The following is a 20,502-nucleotide window of genomic DNA, read 5'->3' as shown; positions in this document are numbered from 1 at the left end:
CTCTTTTTGCTTTGGTGGACAGAAAGCTCAGAGTGGACCCTGAACCTCATTATTGCCGACACATTTGTATGTGTGGTCAGGCTGGGGTATCCCCTTCTTCCACAGGCCTCAGTTTCAGTGTATATTTTACTGTGTCATTTGTGAGCTGCCTTAAAGTTGGTGAGATTTCTGTCTTACCCTCGGCTTTCCTTCCATGACTTCTTTACTCAAAAAGCTAGCTTTTGTTCTTATTTTATCAAACTTCTCAGTTTAGCTACTCAGTCATGTCCAACTCTTTGCAACCCCATGGACTGCAGCATGCCAGGCCTCCCTGTCCATCACCAACTCCTGGAGCTTGCTCAAACTCATGTCCATTGAGTCAGTGATGCCCTCCAACCATCTCCTCTGTCGTCCCCTTCTCTTCCTGCCTTCAATTTTTCCAATTATCAGGGTCTTTTCCAATGACTCACTTCTTTGTATCAGGTGGCCAAAGTATTGGAGTTTCAGCTTCAGCATCAGTCCTTCCAATGAATATTCAGGACTGATTTTCTTTAGGATTAACTAGTTTGATCTCCTTGCAGTCCAAGGGTCTCTCAAAAATCTTCTCGAACACCACAGTTCAAAAGCATCAGTTCTTCGGTGCTCAGCTTTCTTTATACTCTCATATCCATATATGACTACTGGAAAAACCATAACTTTGACTAGATGGACCTTTGTTGGCAAAGTAATATCTCTGCTTTTTAATATGCTGTCTAGGTTGGTTATAGCTTTTCTTCCAAGGAGCAAGTGTCCTTTAATTTCATGGCTGCAATCACCATCCTCAGTATTGTGGAGCCCAAGAAAATAAAGTCTGTCACTGTTTCCATTGTTTCTCCATCTATTTGCCATGAAGTGATGGGACCAGATGCCATGATCTTCATTTTCTGAATGTTGAGTTTTAAGCCAACTTTTTCACTCTCCTCTTTCACTTTCATCAAGAGGCTCTGTAGTTCTTCTTCACTTTCTGCCATAAAGGTGGTGTCATCTGCATATCTGACATTATTGATATTTCTCCTGGCAATCTTGATTCCAGCTTGTGTTTCATCTAGCCCAGCATTTCACATAATGTACTCTGCATATAAGTTAAATAAGCAGGGTGACAATATACAGACAATATACAGCCTTTCCCAATTTGGAACCAAACTGTTGTTCCATGTCCAGTTCCAACTGTTGCTTCTTGACCTGCATACAGATTTCTCAGAAGGCAAATAAGGTGCTCTGGTATTCCCATCTCTTGAAGAATGTTCCACAGTTTGTTGTGATCCACATAGTCAAAGGCTTTGGCATAGTCAATAAAGCAGAAATAGATGTTTTTCTGGAACTCTCTTGCTTTTTCCATGATCCAGCAGATGTTGGCAATTTGATCTCTGATTCCTCGGCCTTTTCTAAATCCAGCTTGAACATCTGGAAGTTCACGGTTCATGTACTGTTGAAGGCTGGCTTGGAGAATTTTGAGCATTACTTTTGCTAGCGTGTGAGACGAGTTCAGTTGTGCAATTTGGCACTGCCTTTCTTTGGGTTTGGAATGAAAACTGACCTTTTCCAGTCCTATGGCCACTGCTGAGTTTTCCAAATTTGCTGGCATATTGAGTGCAGCATTTTAACAACATCATCTTTTAGGATGCTTCTGCCTGGATTCAAATGGGGGTGTGGGATTGTGCTTGGATTCAAACTTCTGCCTGGATTTAAATGGGGGTGGGGGTGGAGGCCACAGTGCAGAAGCTTTGTCACTGGAGCCAGGAGTTGAACTCCCAGCCCAGACTCTATCCCCTATTTTCTGAGTAACTTTAAACAAATTGCATGCTCTTCCTGGGTTTCAGTGTCTCTCTGTAAAACAATGAGTTGTGACAATGTCTACCCAGGATTCTAGAATTCTGTGAGGATGTTAGCCCCTGGAGGTACTTGGGGTAAATTTAGGAGAGGCGTGGACACTGACTCAAGGATCCTGAGAACCAAGGCAGAGATCTGAAAAGAAAAAGAGAGAATCCATAGAGTCAGAGGTCCCATCCTGTGAGGCTTTAGAGCTGGAACCTCAGGCAGAGGAGGCAGCGGGGAAAGGAGCCAGGTGATGGCTTGACAGCTCTATCAGCCAGGAAGCCCAGGGAAGCATATGCTGTGTCCAAGGTCACTGGAGGGCCTCCATCTGCCAGGAGCCACTTGCCAGGCATCTGCCCAGCTGGGGCTTGCACCAGGGCCCCTCTGTCCCTCAGGCCTCCCCATGGCTGTCTGCAGAGGGGCAGCCTTGGCACGCTGGATGGTGGAGGGATAGAAACCAGTGTTGCCCCCTGCTGCCCCTCCCCATATAGGAGACCTGGCAGGCATTGCCCTGGAGAGCCAGCCCAGGGCAGTTGGCCTGGCAGAGGGTGCCAGTAATTTCAAGAGTCACCCCCTGTGCCTGTGGGACTTGACGTAAAGCAAAGAATAATACCTCTGAAAAAGGAGAGAAGATCTCTTCAAGGTAGTGATATTCATAGTAATGGCAAGAAATATTCTGTCTTCTGTTTGTCTAAGCACCTCCTCCATTGCTGCATTCGTTGCCTTGGTTGGATCCTAAAGAGACAGGCAAGGTCAGGAGGGTGGCTCCCACTGAACCCGTGTGGCAGCTGAGATTCAGACATGTCAAGGGCCCAAGGTCACAAACAGTGACCCTGTGATATGGCTTAGGGAACTGAGGGTCTCTCAGTGCTGGGCTCACATAGCGCTTGGTCTAGAGAGCAGGGTGCAGCCAACAGCTGTTGGAAGAGTTGAACACAATGGTCCTCGCAATGAGGGCTTCTTTGCCCACACGGCTAATTCTTGGAGGGACGTGGAGAGACTTATGCTGGTTAGGGAGAAGACATATGAAGAATTTCTTTTTGAATAATCATTCTTGCTCTGCTAACCTCCTGTTTCTGTGATGTCCCACTTTTTTGTCTCAGGAAGTGTATTATTTTATCATCTTTTTATTAAAATATAGTTGATTTATACTACTGTGTTAGTTTCAGGTGTACAGCTTAATGATTCAGTATTTTTTCAAATTATATTCCATTCTAGGTTATTACAGGATAATGGGTATAATTCCCTGTGCTTGATAGCAGGGGTTCCCAGCCTCTAGGATCTAATGCCTCAGATCTAATCTGAGGCAGAGCTGATTTAATAATAATAGAAACAAAGTACACAGTAAATGTAATGAGCTTGAATCATCCCGAAAACCATCTCCCCACACTGGTCCATGGAAAAATTGCCTTCCATGAAACTGGTCTCTGGTGCCAAAAAGGTTGGGGATCACTGCTTTTCAGTATATCCTTGTTACTTATTTGTTTTATATACAGTAGTTTGTGTCTGTTAACCCCCATCCTCCAATCTGTCACTTCCCTTTATCTCTGCCCTTCGGTAACTCCAAGTCTGTTTTCTATATCTGTGAGTATATTTCTGTTTTGTATATAGATTCATTTGTATTATTATTTAGATTGCAGACATCAGTGATATCGCATATTTGTCCTTCTATGTCTGACATTCACTAAGCATAATATTCTCTAGGTCCATCCACACTGTTGCAAATGGCAATATTCATTCTTTTTACAGCCGAGTAATATTCGTTTTATGTGTGTGCATATATATACATATACACCTTCTTAATCTAATTTTCTGCTGATGGGCACTTGTCTTGTTTTCATGTCTTGGCTATTGTAAATGGTGCTGCTATTGAACATTAGGGTGCATACGTTTTTTCAAGTTACTGGTTTTTCTGGATATATACCCAGGAATGGAATTGCTAGATCATATGGTAGTTCTATTTTCAGTTTTTTAAGGAACTTCCACACTGTTTTCCTCAGAGGCTGCCTCATTTTACACTGCCACCAAGAGTGTGCGAGGCTTCCCTATTCTCCACCTGCAATGTCCTCTTTTTATGGAAGCATGAGGAGCACAGGATTTGGGGATGTAACCCCACATCTCCACCACGGTATTTTAGGATCTCTCAGGAAAGTAGAATTTTGCTTTTTTGTGCAGCATAACAATACATGTCCCAGATCTCTTGCACTATGAGACCTTCATGATGCAGTATAAATGTAGGCGCTTGAGACCTAGACGTCCAGGTGTGACCTTGAATGATCTCAAAAGCTCTACAGCTTCAGATTTCCCAGGTGTCCATGGATCAGTCTCCACCTGGCCTCCCTCCACAGGAAATTTGTGAGAATCAGATGGAGTTGGGGATATTCCAAACCTTCAAAAGGTCAGCCTCAGTTGCCTGTCTCCTCCAGGCTTTCAGGGGCACCAGGGCAGTGGCCTCCCTGGGCCCAGCGGCCGCCCTGGGCCCAGCGGCCTGAAGTCAGGTAGAACAGGAGGTCTGCTTCTGGTCCCTTCCCCTTCTCGGACCATGCCTGTCATTTTATACCAGTTCATTTGAAACAAATATTATATAGATTATATTTATTTTTTATTGATATATAGCTGCTGCTGCTGCTGTGTCTCATCAGTCGTGTCCAACTCTGTGACCCCATAGATGGCAGCCCAACAGGCTCCTCTGTCCCTGGGATTCTCCAGGCAAGAACACTGGAGTGGGTTGCCATTTCCTTCTCCAATGCATGGAAAGTGAAGTCGCTCAGTCGTGTCCAATTCTTAGCAACCCTGTGGACTGTAGCCAACCAGGTTCCTCTGTCCATGGGATTCTCCAGGCAAGAGTACTGGAGTGGGGTGCCATTGCCTTCTCCGTGATGTATAGCTTACATACCATAGAATCCACATGTTTAAATGTATGATACAAAGGATTTAGCATAGTCATGAAGTTGTATATCTGTCACCACTTTCTAATTCTAAAACATTTTCATCAATTCCATGCCCACTAGCAGTCATTCCCTATTCCTCCTTCCCCCAGCCCTTGGCAATCACTAATCCGCTCTCTTATCTCTATGGATTTGCCTGTTCTGGACACTTCATACAAATGGAATCACAGTATGTGGCTTTTGGTGTCTGGCTTCTTTCATTTAGCATAATACTGTCAAGGTTCATCCATGTTGTTGCATATATTAATACTTCACTCCTTCTTCTGATTAAATGATATTCCACCATATGTATAAACCATACTTTTTGTCCATTGATTTGAGTCATTTCCTCCTTCTGGCTGTTGTGAACAGTGCTGCTATGGACACTCCTATGTAAGTTTTTGTTTGAGCATCTAGATTCTACTCTTTGGGGTAAATACCCACCAGTGGAATTGCTAGGTCATTTGGTAATTCAATGTTTTACTTCTTGAAGAACTGCCAGCCTGTTTTCCACAGCAGCTATACCATACTGTTTTACATTCCCCCCAGCAACACCCAAGGGTTTCAATTTCTCTGCATCCTCACCCCCTGTTTATTATTATCTGTGTTTTTTATTAGAGCCATCCTAGTGGATATGAAGGAGTATCTCATCACGGAAAATATACACTGCATAGATGTTTAACCTGCAAAACCCAAAAATGTAGTCTTACTTTGGACCTTCCATAGGTAGAACAGATACAGAGGAGCCTCTCCAGGTGAAATGGGGAAAGAGGCCTGAGCCACAGCCCCTTGCAGTCCCAGGGGCAAGTTCTCTGGGTGATTTGAAGACCACTGGGCTCCATGCCCTCCAAGCTCTGGGATCTCAGTGTAACCACCGGAGACTACCCAGCATAGCAGACGCCTCTGCCCTCATTCCCATCCTGGTTGCCTTGAGAGCCTTCGCAGCGTGTGGCCAGATTGTGGGTCTGCCCTGCGCTGTGCTGGGGTCGCCACAGTGAGAAGGAGTCCAGTGGCTGCATCTGTGGCTCCAGCTCTGCGGGCAACCTGTGTAGGAAACAAGGAGCAAGCAGGAGACGTGCTGCCACCGCCTCCCTTTCTGTGTCCAGGAGGAAAGGTCCTGGCTTTTGCTGACAGTGTGGAAAAGCGTAGTAGGTGATGAGATTTTGAAGCCAGGGGACATTTACCAAACCCCTCAGCCATAAGCAGCTCTCAGAGCACTAACCTGGAGATCCAGAGAGGGCGGCTGGAACACTCCCAGGCCCGTCTTCCACCTGCCGCTTCTCTCTGCATTAGCGTTCTAGGAGCACCAGGCGCTCTGCAGCTTGACAGGTGGAATGTTCTGCCTTCTGGTGAAGTCTTGGCAGAGAGAGGATTTTGCCCAAGTTCTGGTCTGTAGGTTGCATTGCTTTGCTTTCCACAGCTGTGAGAGGCTTGAGTCATCAGACACAGATTGTTCTGTTCCCTTGGATTTTTGGATAGCTTTCTTCTTTTATTGATGGCTAATTCTTTGGAGGGGGGGAGGATAATTTATGGTACATACAGGGACTTTCACTTAGCTAGCATATTAGATTAACCCAAGTGCCTGGTTTCTCCCCCGTGACTCACTGATTGAGTAAAATGCCATCATATCTCGCTTTGAAGAATGCAGCTTCCTAATTTTACAGATGGAGAAACTGAAACCCAGGGGTTCTAGTCATTGAAAGGGAAGAAAGCGTCAATTAGGACTCTATCATTTCATTCAGAGCCCTAGAATCAGAGAATGTTGGATCCAGAACTGTCTTGGAGACCATCTAATCCAACCACTTGGTCTATCATATGTGCCTGTTTAAACCATTGTGTTACTAACAGTTGTGTGTTGATTGTGTTTATTTTTATGAAGTTCCCCGGAGGGTGGTGTTCCCTGAGTTTCAACCTAAGCCATGGCATGCTAAGTGGTCAAAAGAGTAAGCGACCAGTGGAGTCCCAGGAGGAAAGGCCTGCGGGGCAGACCCTAACACAAAGTGCAGTGTATGCATGAGGACAAAGCAAATGGCTGGGCAAACAGCCTTTGCAAAGACATGGGAGCAACAAACAGGGCTTTCCTCGAGGGTCAGCAAGCAGCTGAGAGCTGGCTGGACAGGGTAGAGATGAGAGGGCCTTGAATGCCATGGTCAAGAGTTTCGCCCTAGGCTGTTCTCTCCTTCTGAGATGGCCTACACTCTGTCTAGGGAGTGTGTTTCTCTCTAAATAAATCCAATTCTTACCTAAAAAGAAAAAAAAATGAGTTATGCCCTAAGTTTTACTTAACTGGGGGCCTCTGATGAATTTCCAGGAGACCCCATGCCCTTTTCTCCATTGTTCCTGGGCTGCCCTGCTTTCATTCACGCTAAATTGTGTCCGACTCTTTGCGACCCTATGGACTATAACCCACCAGGATCCTCTGTCCATTGGATTCTCCAGGCAAGAATACTGGAGTGGGTTGCCTTGCCCTCCTCCAGGGGTCTTCCCAACTCAAAAACTGAACCCACATCTCTTGTCTCCTGCATTGATAGGCAGGTTCTTTACCACTAGCGCCACCTGGGAAGCCCATGCCCTGAACCAGGCCCTTCTAATTTTTTGATAACCTCCTAACCGGTCTCTCTGCCTCAATTCTTCTTCCTTTCCAGCTATGGTCCACAAAGGTCCCCTATGCAGGACTTTCTAAAATGCAGATCTGATCATGTCCATCCCCATTTTAAGGCCCTTCCATGGCTCCCTGTTGCCCATAGGACAAGATTCTGGTTTTCGTGGCACTGTGTGGTCTGGCCCCACTTCCTTCTGCAGCCTCACTCCCGCTGTGCCCCTCCCTGCCTCCACTAGGCCCCCTAGTTTCCCCAAGCAGCCACGCTATTCTGTTGAACTACTCACTGCCTTTGCCCAGGCTTCTCCATCCCTCCCATGCACTTTCTCTGCCTGGTGAACCCGTTAACCCCTTAAGGCCCAGTGTAAATTTCCTTTGGAAGACTTTCCCTGACCTTCCTGAAGCCACTATTATGCCTTGAATGTTTCTCTTTCAAAGCTCACATTGCACTGCAGTTACCTACTACCCAAATCTTGGCATTTCCCATTTTTGTGTGTTCACTGTATGGCGGGCACTGGGCTAAGCCCCCATGCATGAATTATCCCATCTCATCCTCACAGTAACCATATGAGGAGCTTTCTGTTATACCTACAGATGATGAAGCTGAGGCTCAGAGAAGTGGCATGACTTGCCCAAGGCAGGCAGCTAGAGGATAACAGAGCTGGGATTTGAGCCCAGATCTCTTAGACTATTTCTGACTCTTTCCATCTCCCAAGCTCCCATTGTTGGGTGTGTGAGGGACTGGTGAAAGGGGTTGCCAAGGTGTGGGCAGGATGGGAAAATGGGGCTGGGCTTACCTTGAGGTGGAGGTGATGGGCGACTGTCAGCCCAGTTCCCCACATTTAGGGGTTTCCTTTCCACCTTCCATTCCAGTGGCCACCTGGGGATAGGTCTGCAGGACTCCAGGCCAAGCAGTTGGCATGGCAACAAACGCCTTGGCAACTTACCTCCTCTCTGGGGCTCAGAGGGGAGGGAGGACCTGAGAGAGCACAGGGTGCTCACCAACACTTCTGGGCTAGATCCTGGGGAGGTGACTCCCTTTGGGCCTGGGTATCTTCTGCCCTCCCAGAGGGACTCCAGCCTGCAAGGTCTCATCCCAGCAGGGGAAATGCCACTTCCACCTCTGTCCCGGATGAATGGCTGTCTTTGGCCTCCCAGGAGACTGTCGGCTCCATCCAGGTACAAATGCCTTCCCCTTCCCCCCCTCCTTCCCTAGGCCAGAGAGGAAGGAAGAGGGAGCAAGAGAAGAGGGAGGTGTGGGATTGGTTGCCAAGCAAGGTAGGAATGGAGACAAAGCCCTCATTGTACAAGGCCACACGTAGCTCCAAGGCAAAGCAGGCCTGGTGCCTGCCTCCCAGGACTGGAGCCTAGAGCTCCACCCACGCTTTGTGAGCTCCTTAGCAACACTCACCAGCGTTAGCTTGGAAGAGTAAGGCCTGGCCTCAGCTCTGAGTCCTGCCTCTGCTGAAGGTCCTCCTGAAGGCACAGCATCCTCCCAAAAGCCAGAAGTGATGATGGGAGAATGGCCAGTGAAGCCAGGCTGACTGGGGCTAGAGGCCAGGGTCTATTGGACATGCAGCTGTGTGACCTTGGACCCAAATGTGATAACAGATCCTGCCTCCAACGATTTTTATTTGGAATAATGGGCCAAGGCACGTAATAGCACTCAGCATGGTCACCCGGTAGCAGACAGAAGAGTTCTGTCAATGACAGATGATCAAGGGGGAGATGAACTGGAGCATAGCATTGACGTACATACATTCCCATAAGATAGATAGCTAGTGGGAAGCTGCTGTATAGTACAAGGAGCTCAGCTCCGTGCTCTGTGACAATCTAGAGGGGTAGAATGAGGGGTGGGGGGTGGGAGGGAAGCTCAAAAGGGAGGCGATATATGTGTGCATATAGCTGAGTCACTTTGCTATATGGCAAAAACCAACCCAATATTATAAAGCCATTATCCTCCAATTAAAAAAAAAAAGAGACAGGATCCTTGAAGCCCTTGTCCACCAATGAGTAAGGACAATCAGCCCCTCCCCCATGCTCCTAGTTGAGGCCCTCCTGTGCCTAGGAGGTGTTAAGACACTGGTGGCCTTCCTGGCAAGTATGGAGGAGCACCGTTGTCCCCCCAGCCCCTGTCCCACGGTTCCTCCTCTGAGGGCCAGCCCTGCAGTTCCAGGAGGCCCTGCCTGGGTGACTGAGGCATGGTGAGTGGGATGCATTGCCAAGCCAGGTCGAGCAGCTCAGATAACAGGTAGGGTGCCGGCGGCTCCTGTACCTGGCACCTGACACCTCTGGGCAGACAATGCTGGCTGTGTCCAGGCCTCCAGGGAACAGACCGTGTCTGTGTCCCAGCCAGGAAACAGGCCACCTCAGCAGCACCTTTGTCTGCTCAGGAGGCAGCCTCGCCACTGGCCGGGGCGGCCGGGATCCTCAGAGGCCCTGATGTGGGAAGGGGTGGTGCCCTGGGCAGGGCATCTGGGCTTCGTGATCCAGCCCCTCAGCATCTGGTGTTGGCCTGGCTCAGGTGTTGGCCCTGCCATACTGGGGCAGGGACTCAGGCAGTCCCTTCCCTCTCAGATTCCTCATCTGCAAAGGGACTAATCACAGCACTTCCTCATAGGATTGTTGGGAGGAGTCGATGGGGTAATGTACGTAACGTGGTTAGCACGGGGGCTTGGCGTGGAGCGGGGCTTGGCGTGGAGCGGGGCTTGGCAACCGCTTCTCTCCCAGCATGGAGGAAGGCCCAGTGCACGGTGTCCTCGGCCGAGTCCTGTAACCCAGGCGACTGCCCTTGGTCCCTGCTCTGAGTGTGGAAGGAGGGGACTAGGGTCTCTGGAGCCAGCACAGAACTAGCATGTTGGCTGCAAAGAGTCCAGGCCCATTCCCTGCCCCAGCCTTCAGGAGCTCTGGGCTGAAGCCCAGCGCAGGCCTCCTCCCACAACAGCCAACACCAGCCCAGCATGGGGCCTCTCCCTCCCTTAAACGTCTGTAGAGCTGCCCTCGGAACCCAAGCCCCTACCCAGGAAAGGGCCCTAAGGATCCTCGGGCAGGAGCCCAGATCTGAATCTCCCTACCCACTTGTCAAGAGGGCCGAGGATGGATCTCCACAGGCACGGTCCCTTCCTACTGGGTCCAGCCTACAGTGATGCTCTGAACAGGTGTCGGGCGGGGCGGGGGGTGGGTATCTTCTTCTCCCATCTGTCTCCTTCCTCATTTGCTTTGAGCCTGTGCCCTGAGTTCCTCGTGCATCCCAAAATGAGCATGCGCATTTGCATGGATGGGCACAGGCATACCTGTGTGTAGCATGTGGGCAGTGGAGGTGGGCGGGCAAGGGCTGCATGTTCTGCATTGTGGACAGGCCCCCTGAGCATGTTCACTGAGTCCTGTGCGGCACGCCTTGGAATGGCAGGGATGCGGTACCTTTTCACGTTCATGTGTATCCATATGTCTTTCTACATGTGTGCTGGTGTGTTGGTCTGTCTTGTCTCCCCTATAGACGGGAAGCCCCAAGCCTCGCACCAACAGGCGCCCTGGGAAGGACGTCAAGACTAGCCCAGCCTAATCTGGGCTTCCTGGTGATGCTCCAGGAGTCCTCCAGCCTGCAGTCCCCTCCAGCCTGCAGTGGTGGATTGACCAGCACAGGGGTGGGGGTCTGAGAGTCAGGGGTCCAGGGACCCTGGCTCACAGCCAGACTCAGTGCTGGGCTGAGCCAACCAGGAGGCCCTGCCCCAGTGTCAGTGTGACCTGGGGGGAGGCCTTCGCTCTTCTGGGGCACCATCCACTCATCTGAGGACACGGGGCTGGACTGATGATTTCTGGCCATCCTGAGGCTCTGACGATCGTGATTTTAAGTTGGGTGGTGGGAGCCTGCTAAATTCACTGGTGGAGGCAGTCGTGGGCAGAGCCTGGGCTGCCAGCCCCCGACCTGGTCCCGGGTGTCCTGCTGAAGGGTGAGAGGAGAAGCCATGCCGGGCAGCGGCCCCAGCGAGAGGATGACGTGGCCGGGCCCGGCCCTCCCCACGGCCCCCCCAACCCGCCCTCTCTCCTCAGCCCCGGGGACACCGCCCATCCCGCCCCTCACCCGGACCCGCAGCCTCATGGCCATGTCCCTGCCAGGCAGTAGACGGGCCTCTGGTGGATCCCGCAGGTGAGTCTCCCCCTTGCCCAGAGCCTTGGCCTCTGAAAGTTGGGGGAGGGGGTCTCTGCCTCCAGTCCACCACCTACTTGTCTTGGAGCAAGTCATTGCCCCCATTTTTCCCATCTTTAAAATGGGCTTGCTGACCCTTGCCTCAGGAACTATTTAAGGGCTCAGTTGACACCATGGATAGAAAGTTTCTCTGAAGACTTAAACCACTGGATCCTTCCCATCATTAATATTGTTGTTCCATCCTCACAAAGACAGCATGTAGCCTTCCACCTGGGCTCACCCAGACTCCACGTATGCCCCTCCTCCTGCCCCTACGCCTGCCTGCCCGTTGGTCTCCACCTCCATCTCAATTCACGCAGGGCCCTTTCCCTCTGGGGTTGGGGGACCCTGGACGTTGAGGACCCTCGCTAGGGGTAGCTGGGCCCCACCCTTGGCCCACAGCCCTGCGCAGCCTCCGCCTCTGTCCTGGGGAGCCAGGAGGACCTGCATCCTGGTTTTCCATCTTCATTTGCACTGTCTGTTCTGTCCCCCCACCCTCCCCTCTGCTTCTCTCCCCGGCGGTGACCCCAAAGTGGGGGCCCTCTGGGCCGCAGCGGCCTGGCGGTGTTTGCCCAGTGTCCGCAGCTGCCCACCAGCCAGAACGAGCACCTGCCTCTTCTCCCTGCCTCCAGGCGCACCTCTCCACCCGTGAGTGTGCGGGATGCCTACGGCACCTCTTCTCTCAGTAGCAGCAGCAACTCAGGCTCCTGCAAGGGCAGTGACAGCAGCCCCACGCCCAGGTAACCAGCCCCTCCCTCCTGCCTCCCAGCCGGCGGGGAACCTGAACGCCTTGGGGCCTGGGGGTGTGGGTGTTCTAGCCATACCCAACTCCAACACAGTCCCTGGCGTGTGACCTTGAGCAGGTCCCTTCTCTCTGAGCTTCAGTTCCCCATCTGTAAGATGGATATGATCATACTCAGCTGCACGTAACCAAAGACAATGGCTGAGACAAACTGGGGTGATGCTTTCAGAACAAGGGGCCAGAGGTGGGCGACCCCCTAAAGTGTCGAGGACCCCACCTCCACCATCCTTGGTGTACAGCTGGCTCTGACACCTTCAGGTATCAGGTCCACGGCCAGGGAAGAAGACGGCAAAAGGTCAACCCTCCCTCCCCTCTATGCCAGGCTCATGTTTTCTGAGACAGGACACGTTCCCCAGTAAATTCTGTCTACACTGTGCTGGCGGGTGCCAGGTGTGACTGGTGGGTGCCAGGTGTGACTGACTGGCTTCAGGGAGGGTTAGTGGTTCTGAGTGCAGGGCCACCTACGCAAAATGGGAGTTCTGTTGGGGAAAAAGCAGGAAGCTGTGAGTTGAGGAGGCTAGGCCGTGGTCTGCTGGTGGGATTGGGGTGCTCCCCACCCCTGGATGAAAACCTTGGCCCTCTCGCCTCCTCTGGGTGGGAATTCCTCCTCCTCGGCACTGGTGGGACCTGGGTGTGCTCACCACACATGCACGTCTGCACCACCCCATGCGGGGGAGTGTGGCTGCTGGGAGTGGTGCATGTCCAGCCTGCCTCCACCTCAGGGTACAGCTATGAACAGGTCGATGTTACGAACAGTCGATGCACATCTGGGCTCCCATGTGCCTCTAGAACGTGAGTGGGCATGTGCAGATGGGAAGGATCCACCTGCATTTGTGTGAACGTGTTCATGAGCTGGTGTCCTAGAATAGTTGACCCTGGTCCAACAAGGGGGTTGGGGCACTGACCCCTTGTGCAGTTGAAAATCCACATATAACATTTGGCTGCCCCAAAACATAACTGCCTACTGTTGAGCAGAAGCCTTTATAACATAATCAGTTGATTGGCACATATTTGGTGTGTTATATGTACTATCAACAATATGCTTACAATACAGTAAACTAGAGAAAACAAAATTTAAGAAAATTATAAGCACAAGAAAATATGTTTAGAGCACTGTATTTAAGATCATGTGAAAAAGAAATTCATATTTACTTAAGGTATAATGATGCATGTATTGATAATAATACACATTGATAACAAAGAAGCAGCAATAAGATTGCTTCATGGTAGCCTAGCCTATCTAATGAATGAATCGTTATAAAAATTTTATGGCATACAGTATTACAGTCATATTCATAATATGGTATGAGAAACATTGTTACATTTTTCTAAAAACCACTTACAGTGATGACAGGCTGATATGCAGTTTCTCCAATTACAAGAGAAAGGCATACTTGTAGGGTAATGGGATCCTCTGAAAGCACAGTTGTAGAACAGTAAGAAAACTTACACACTATTAATTTTATATTAACTATCACCCACCTTGTGCCAGGGAGACAGGCTACCACTTCGGTACCTGCCTTACACAGAATGAACGTTTAGGCGATGGTGATGATGACGACACAGAGCCAGCTCATATGGTTCTTGCGGTACAGTGATTAGATTTCCACACCAAGTCACTCACATATACAACAGATAAGTCCTTGCCCACCAAGCAGGCCCCGGGATAATTACATGCAGAGGGAGGCTTCTCCCTGCCTCAGCTTTACTTTGTGGGATGGGAGACTGAACCATGGGCTGCAGCGCTGGGATGGGGTTGACAGAGATGGCATTGCCCTGGGTGGTACCAAGCTTGCCACATGCTCTGTGACGTATCTTCCCACCCCGAGCTAGAGAAGCTCTGACCTCCCCACCTCGACGCTATGCTCTTCCCTCAGAAGAACCTTAATAAACCCACCTTCCAGAAGGGCCGGGTGTTCTCGTGCCCACAGGGGCACAGGGGGAGGCCTGGCCTGCAAGGCGCTGGAGGCGGGAAGGGGGGGCCGGGCACCCGGCGGGAGCTGGGCACCAGAATCGGTGGGCGGGGCTCCAGGGTGAGTGGGTGGGGCACAGGGGTGGGTAGGCGGGGCTCCCTCGCTCCTAGCACAGCGCATGGCCAGGCCCCTTCCTCGCTCCCCGCTGACGGGCGCCCCCTGGCAGGCGCTCCATGAAGTACACGCTGTGCAGTGACAACCATGGCATCAAGCCCCCAACCCCGGAGCAGTACTTGACGCCCCTGCAGCAGAAGGAGGTGTGCATCCGGCACCTGAAGGCCCGGCTGAAGGATACGCAGGACCGGCTCCAGGACCGGTGAGTGGGAGGCCAGGGCCCGCGGCATCCCTGGGAGGAAGGAATGGCTGGGGGCTCCTCTCTCCCGCAAAACCCCACCCGTCCCTTCCCTCCCTCAGCTGCTCCTTGAAGCTTCAGGTGGCTGCTTAGAGCCAGACCGAAAGCAGTTTCCCTGGCCTCCCCGCCTCCCCTCTCACTCCAAGGCAGTGCTATCTCGGTCGGAGCCTGGCAGCCCCTTTTGGCAACTTCTCGTGCCCTGGCTTCTTTCTACCTGGGGAGTAGGAGCCCAGGGCATTCTTCCCAGCTGACCTGCCCATCGCGGAGGGGGGCGCGGGGGAGAGCGGGGTGGGGGGAGAAACAACCTGTTAACCCTCCTTGGCCTCCTCCCAGGGGGTCACCAGGGGCTCCTGACCCACTGTTCAGGCCCAGGTGCCTTCTTCCTCATCCATTGCGAGGAACCTTTCTCTGAGCGCCCACCCAGCCCAGGGGTCTCCCAGAGACCCTGTGAGCCTGTCTGAGCTCATTCTCCAGACCTGAGGGCCAGTCCTGACCCTCCCAGCCTTCACCTTTCCAGGCTGGCAGCTTCATCTTTATGATGGAAACTTCAGGGCTGCCCTCTGACCTTTGCATCACCTACCCATCTTCTCCAAACTGTATGGATTCAGATACACAGCTAACTGAGCTGGACAAGGTGCCATGCAGGGCACTGGGGGATCAGGGCACCATGACGACTCCTTCCTTCATCTTTTCTTTTTTTAATATGACAATTTTATTGAGATATAATTCACATATGATACAATTCACTTATCTAAAGTAAACAATTCAGTGGTTTTTTAGTACATTCACAGAATGGTGCAACCATCAAGAGTATCTAATTCTTGAATGTTTTCATCACTCCAGAAAGAAACCCTGTTCCCAGTAGCAATCATGCCCTCATTTCTCCCCCAAGAACCCCATCCTTAGCAGCTGCTAATCTTTCTCCCTCTGTGAATGTGTCTATTATACATACACACACACACACACACACACACACACACATATATATATATATATAAAATAAGTAAGTAAGACCACATCTTTCTTGACCAGAGCTCTGCCAAGTAGCCCATTCAGTCTGTATTTGTTGTGGTTTGGAACTTGAGGAGGTCACAGGCAGCATTCTGTGGGCCTCCTTGTCTGCAGAGCCAGGATTTCTATTTCCCATTTTCTTCTCAGTGATGCCCTGGGTCTGCTTGGCCCTTTGCTCTGATGTCCTCAGGGAGCAGACAGCCCATTTCCCTGCTGCCTTTCCAGGACTGCCCTGCGGCTCAGAGCAGGCCACCTGCCCTGTGTGGTTTGGGCAGGATGCCCTGCTTTGGACGTGCCTATACCTCGGCTCCCCAGCCTCTCCACCCACGACTCATGCAGCAACTTGGCCATTCTCTGCTTACTGTATTGTCGCCCTCCACACACGCTGCAAACAGGGATGCTCTCATTCCCGCAGTAGCCTGCCTGCTCCTCAAAGATGGATTTACACGCTGTGCTTTCATACCCTGTATCCCCATTTCCAAGACGCCCTTTCCCCCCATCTCACTTCCTTGGCAAATTTATCCTTCAAGACCCAGTTCAAATATAACATCCCACAGCCCACCTGAGACTGAGACAGGGCTGGGAAGCCACAGCTCTGGGGTCCTGCCAGCTCCAAAGAGGAGTGGGCCCAGCCCAGCTGATCACACCCAGTCCCTTCTTCCAAACTCACCCTTCCTCCCAGGGCTCAGCGTCAGTGAGCAGGATTACCCTAGGGTGAGCCCTCCACCCCGAGGCAGGAGGAGTGGACAGTCTTCTCCACACCTGTGGGGGCTCTGAGCCCCTGCAGGTCCCCGCTGTCACCCCACCTCCATTGCCAAGCTGTGCCCTGCTGGGCAGCCCTTCCTTCCCTTCTGTCCCCTTCCAGCTGATGCCATTGCTGATCTTGTGGCCCCTGCAGCCCCCCAGGCCCAGGCCTTTCAGTGTTTTGTGGAGTGAGATTCCTGGGCCCATTTCCTGAATTTCTAATCTGCCTTTGAAAAGAACACGATGCTGGATCTGGGTTGGTCACTCTGCTGGCCTTATAAACCCCAAAGTGACAGACATGCCATTTGGATTTTATTTATGTGAATGGAGGGTTTGGGATGAGTGGCTGCATGCAGGTTGAGTTCAGTTCCATGAAAGATTTTCCTCCTTTCTTACTGCTTTTCGCTCATCCTGATGAGTTTCACCCCGGCTTTTCCTCTGGACTAGACGGCATCATTTCCTACTTCACCTCCCTCCCCTGCACTGCCCCCCAGATTCATCTAAGCCTCAGGGATTTTAAAAGCCTGAGAGTTTCTGGCCGAGACTCTTCTGACAGTCTGTTGCCTGCTCTTGCCGCTCCTCTTGGGAGTAGCTCTGTGCCCTTTTCAGCAATCTTCTGGGCCTCTCCTCTCGACAGTACTTACAAGAAGGGCACATCTGGCACAGATAAGACAGCCACTCTGTTCTCATCATGCTCCTCGGACTCATCCACCGCTTCTCACCCTCCCCTAGAGGGAAGATGTAACATTATCAGCTACGTTCACGGCAGTAATTTCTCTCATAAAAACGGAGTGGTTTGTCGCCCTCTCCCCGCAGTCTCTGGTCAAATAACCCTCCACTGAAAATTTCCACCACCGGCTTTTGTAGAAGGCCACATCGCTCTGGGCAGAGCAGAGATTTTAGATTTCATTTTTGTTGTTTTATGTTAAAGAGTTTTAAATGGATGTACTAAGTTTTTATAGCAATTGCATTTTTAAACTGAGGTCTTCATCATCGACTCTCTTCTTTGGGTAGTGGATATCAAAGTGGACAGTCCTCGGCATTTCGGCTCTAGGGGGTGGGAATGCGATGGTGGCTTCTTGTCCCCCAAGGAGGAGGCTCCTCTGTCCTGACCCCTTACCCCTCTGCCACTCCCACTGCTTCCCTGGTGGAATAAAGAGGATGAGGAAGAAGGCATCGACTCGGTCCTTTGTTTTTAGTGCTTTTTGTCCTTGGGGACATCCCCCTCCTTGCCTGTCTTTAGTGGAGCGCCCGGCCAGGTGATGAGCGCGGGTGTCTCATCCGCTCGCAGGGACACAGAGATCGATGACCTGAAGACGCAGCTGTCGCGCATGCAGGAGGACTGGATTGAGGAGGAGTGCCACCGCGTGGAGGCCCAGCTGGCCCTGAAGGAGGCCCGCAAGGAGATCAAGCAGCTCAAGCAGGTCATCGACACCGTCAAGAACAACCTGATCGACAAGGACAAGGGGCTGCAGAAGTACTTCGTGGACATCAACATCCAGAACAAGAAGCTGGAGACGCTGCTGCACAGCATGGAAGTGGCCCAGAACGGTTTGGCCAAGGAGGACGGTGCGGCCGAGTCGGCTGGTGGCTCCCCGGCCCGCTCTCTCACCCGCAGCTCCACCTACACCAAGCTGAGCGACCCCGCTGTCTGCGGTGACCGCCCGCCCGGGGATCACCCTGGCACCTCGGCCGAGGATGGGGTCGACAGCGGCTTCACGGCCAACGATGACACCCTGAGCCGGACGGAGGCACTGGAGGCCAGCAGCCTGCTGTCGTCTGGGGTGGACTGCGGCCCCGAGGAACCCTCGTCTCTACACAGTTCCTTCAGCCTGGGGCCCCGCTTCCCCGCCAGCAACACCTATGAGAAGCTGCTGTGTGGCACGGAGGCCGGCGTGCAGGCCAGCTGCATGCAGGAGCGCGCCATCCAGACGGACTTCGTGCCATCCCAGCCTGACCTGGACACCATCCTGGAGAAAGTGACCCAGGCCCAGGTCTGTGGGATGGTCCCCGAGTCAGGGGACAGGCGCCTGGAGCCAGATCCCCACCCCCCGGGGCCCAGAGACCCCAACTCTGCAGTGGTGGTGACGGTGGGGGACGAGCTGGAGGCCCCGGAGCCCATCACCTGGGGGCCCACCCCACACCGCCCTGGTGCCCACCCAAACCCCAGCCCGTCGGTGAGCGTGGCATGCCCCGTGGAAGAGGAGGAGGAGGCAGCCACGGCCGAGAAGGAGCCCAAGAGCTACTGGAGCCGCCACTATATCGTGGATCTGCTGGCTGTGGTGGTGCCCGCCGTGCCCACGGTGGCCTGGCTCTGCCGCTCCCAGCGGCGCCAGGGCCAGCCGATTTACAACATCAGCTCCCTGCTGCGGGGCTGCTGCACCGTGGCCTTGCACTCCATCCGCAGGATCAGCTGCCGCTCGCTGAGCCATCAGGGCCCGAGCGCCGCTGGCACGACCGCTGGAGGCAGCTCCCAGCTCTGAGGAGGGCCGGCCCGGGCAGAGGCTCCCACGGCCCAACTACCGATTGTAGGGGTGCCACCCTCCCTCTCACACCTTCCCCTGGGGCATCATCTTATTTCTTTAGTTTGGGGTTTGGAGGTGGCTTTTTCAGGATGATTACTGTATCAGAGGCTGGGAGTGAAGCTTGGGGGAAGGTGTCTGAAAACTGCGACAGGAGAGAAGGGAAGAGAGACCGAGAGCCAGGAGGCCCGCTGATCAGACACACTGCAGAGAGAGACAGTGGCGAGGCCCCCACCCCAGCCCCCCGCCCCCCAGGCCCCCACACAGGGCAGCCGCTGCTCAGGAAGTCTCCCGTGTGATGATCGTGTGATGATCCGGGGAGGCCAGCCTTGACTTGTCAGCCCAGCCTCCCCATCCCCCACCCCCAGGTCCTGTCTGTTTCCCTGTGTACCCCAGGCCTTGTCTCCCAAGCCACCCCTTGCCCTCAGCCCAGGCTTCTGGGCCAGTATTATCTCCTCAGATGGAGGCAGCTGTGACCCAAAGTACAGGCAGGGGACTGGGGCTCAGAGAAGGTCTGGAACCACTTGGCATGCGCTGAGCTCCAGCCTCTTCAGACTTCTTTCTCCCCACTTGGGATCTGGGAGCACAATCAGGCCACGGGCTGGAGGAAAGATAGTGATGGGCAACAGGTGGCAGAAGACAGTATGGGTCCCCTGTCTGTCTGTTCATCTCAGACCTTCCCCATCTCACTTTTTCCTCTTGGAGTTTCTGAGGGTGTCAGGTCATTCTTCTGTGAGAGCCAGACTGGCCTGAGCCCCAGCTCCCATCTGGAGACTCTGCCAGCACCAGAGAAGGAGATGGGGCTGGCAGCTCAAGGGGGCGTCTCCAGCCTCTGAGATGAGGCCCTGCAGCCTGGGAGGCAGGGCTGGACTCAGCAACCCCAGCTGGTTTCACTCCAGCCCCTGGAGCTTGCCCAAGTTTCTCCAGGGACCTTAGGACCAACTTCTGCTTTGCACTATGTTCATTTTGGGGCTTGGTTCTCATGCATCCCAGGATCTCCCGTGAGGTGGCTGCTTGCTTTCTAGGATGAAGTTTCCTAAATCTTACACCTATCTGCCTCTGGAGGAATATTCAGCAGGATAAATGGCAAAATGAGGTGCTGAAGCCGTAATGTCTGTCCAGGCCAAAGCAGGGTGCTCTGGGATGTTTCCTAGGTGGGAGTGGAGTAGGGCTTCCAGCCCAAGGCCAGTCAACCTGGAAAGGTTCACTGGGCCCCCCTCCTTCCCTGGGACCACGTCTGGGTCCCCCAGCAAAACTGCTGACACTTTATTAGCATTCTTATTTAACAGAGTAAACCCAGTCCTCTTCCCCTTCAGGGCGTATACCTGTCTACTCACCCCACCCACTCCTCAGAGTTACGCCCTACATTGGAGCAGGGGTGGGGAGCATTGGTGGGACCCTGTATCTTACTCAGCCCCCTGGCCTAGGGGGCCACTCTGGTTCTGCCCAAGTGGCTTGCCCACCCCCGCTGTTTCAGCAGCTGTCACCTGGACTCTGCCCTTCCTCTCTGTACCTCCGCTGGTGCGGGGGACGCCTGCATGCCCTGGGGGTGG

At 52.7% G+C, this 20,502-nt stretch overlaps 1 protein-coding gene across 2 annotated transcripts in view; it reads left to right on the top strand.

Annotated features, from left to right (window-relative positions):
- Positions 1-19,052, top strand: part of LOC138091253 (syntaphilin) — a 100,384-nt gene extending 81,332 nt beyond the window's left edge. Inside the window, exons 2-5 of one of the 2 annotated variants that reach the window (XM_068986945.1) lie at positions 11,410-11,506; positions 12,178-12,285; positions 14,487-14,636; positions 17,719-19,052. In XM_068986945.1, the coding sequence (XP_068843046.1) occupies positions 11,457-11,506; positions 12,178-12,285; positions 14,487-14,636; positions 17,719-18,910 (1,500 nt within the window). In that variant the 5' untranslated portion in view covers positions 11,410-11,456 and the 3' untranslated portion in view covers positions 18,911-19,052. Of the gene's footprint in view, positions 1-11,409; positions 11,507-12,177; positions 12,286-14,486; positions 14,637-17,718 lie in introns of those variants that run through there. The other variant, XM_068986942.1, reaches the window with a different exon arrangement.
- The last annotated feature ends 1,450 nt before the right edge of the window (positions 19,053-20,502 follow it).

This window comes from Capricornis sumatraensis, chromosome 15 (assembly GCF_032405125.1).
Source record: "Capricornis sumatraensis isolate serow.1 chromosome 15, serow.2, whole genome shotgun sequence".
NCBI lineage: Eukaryota > Metazoa > Chordata > Mammalia > Artiodactyla > Bovidae > Capricornis > Capricornis sumatraensis.
This window is presented reverse-complemented; position numbering and strand designations above follow the sequence as displayed.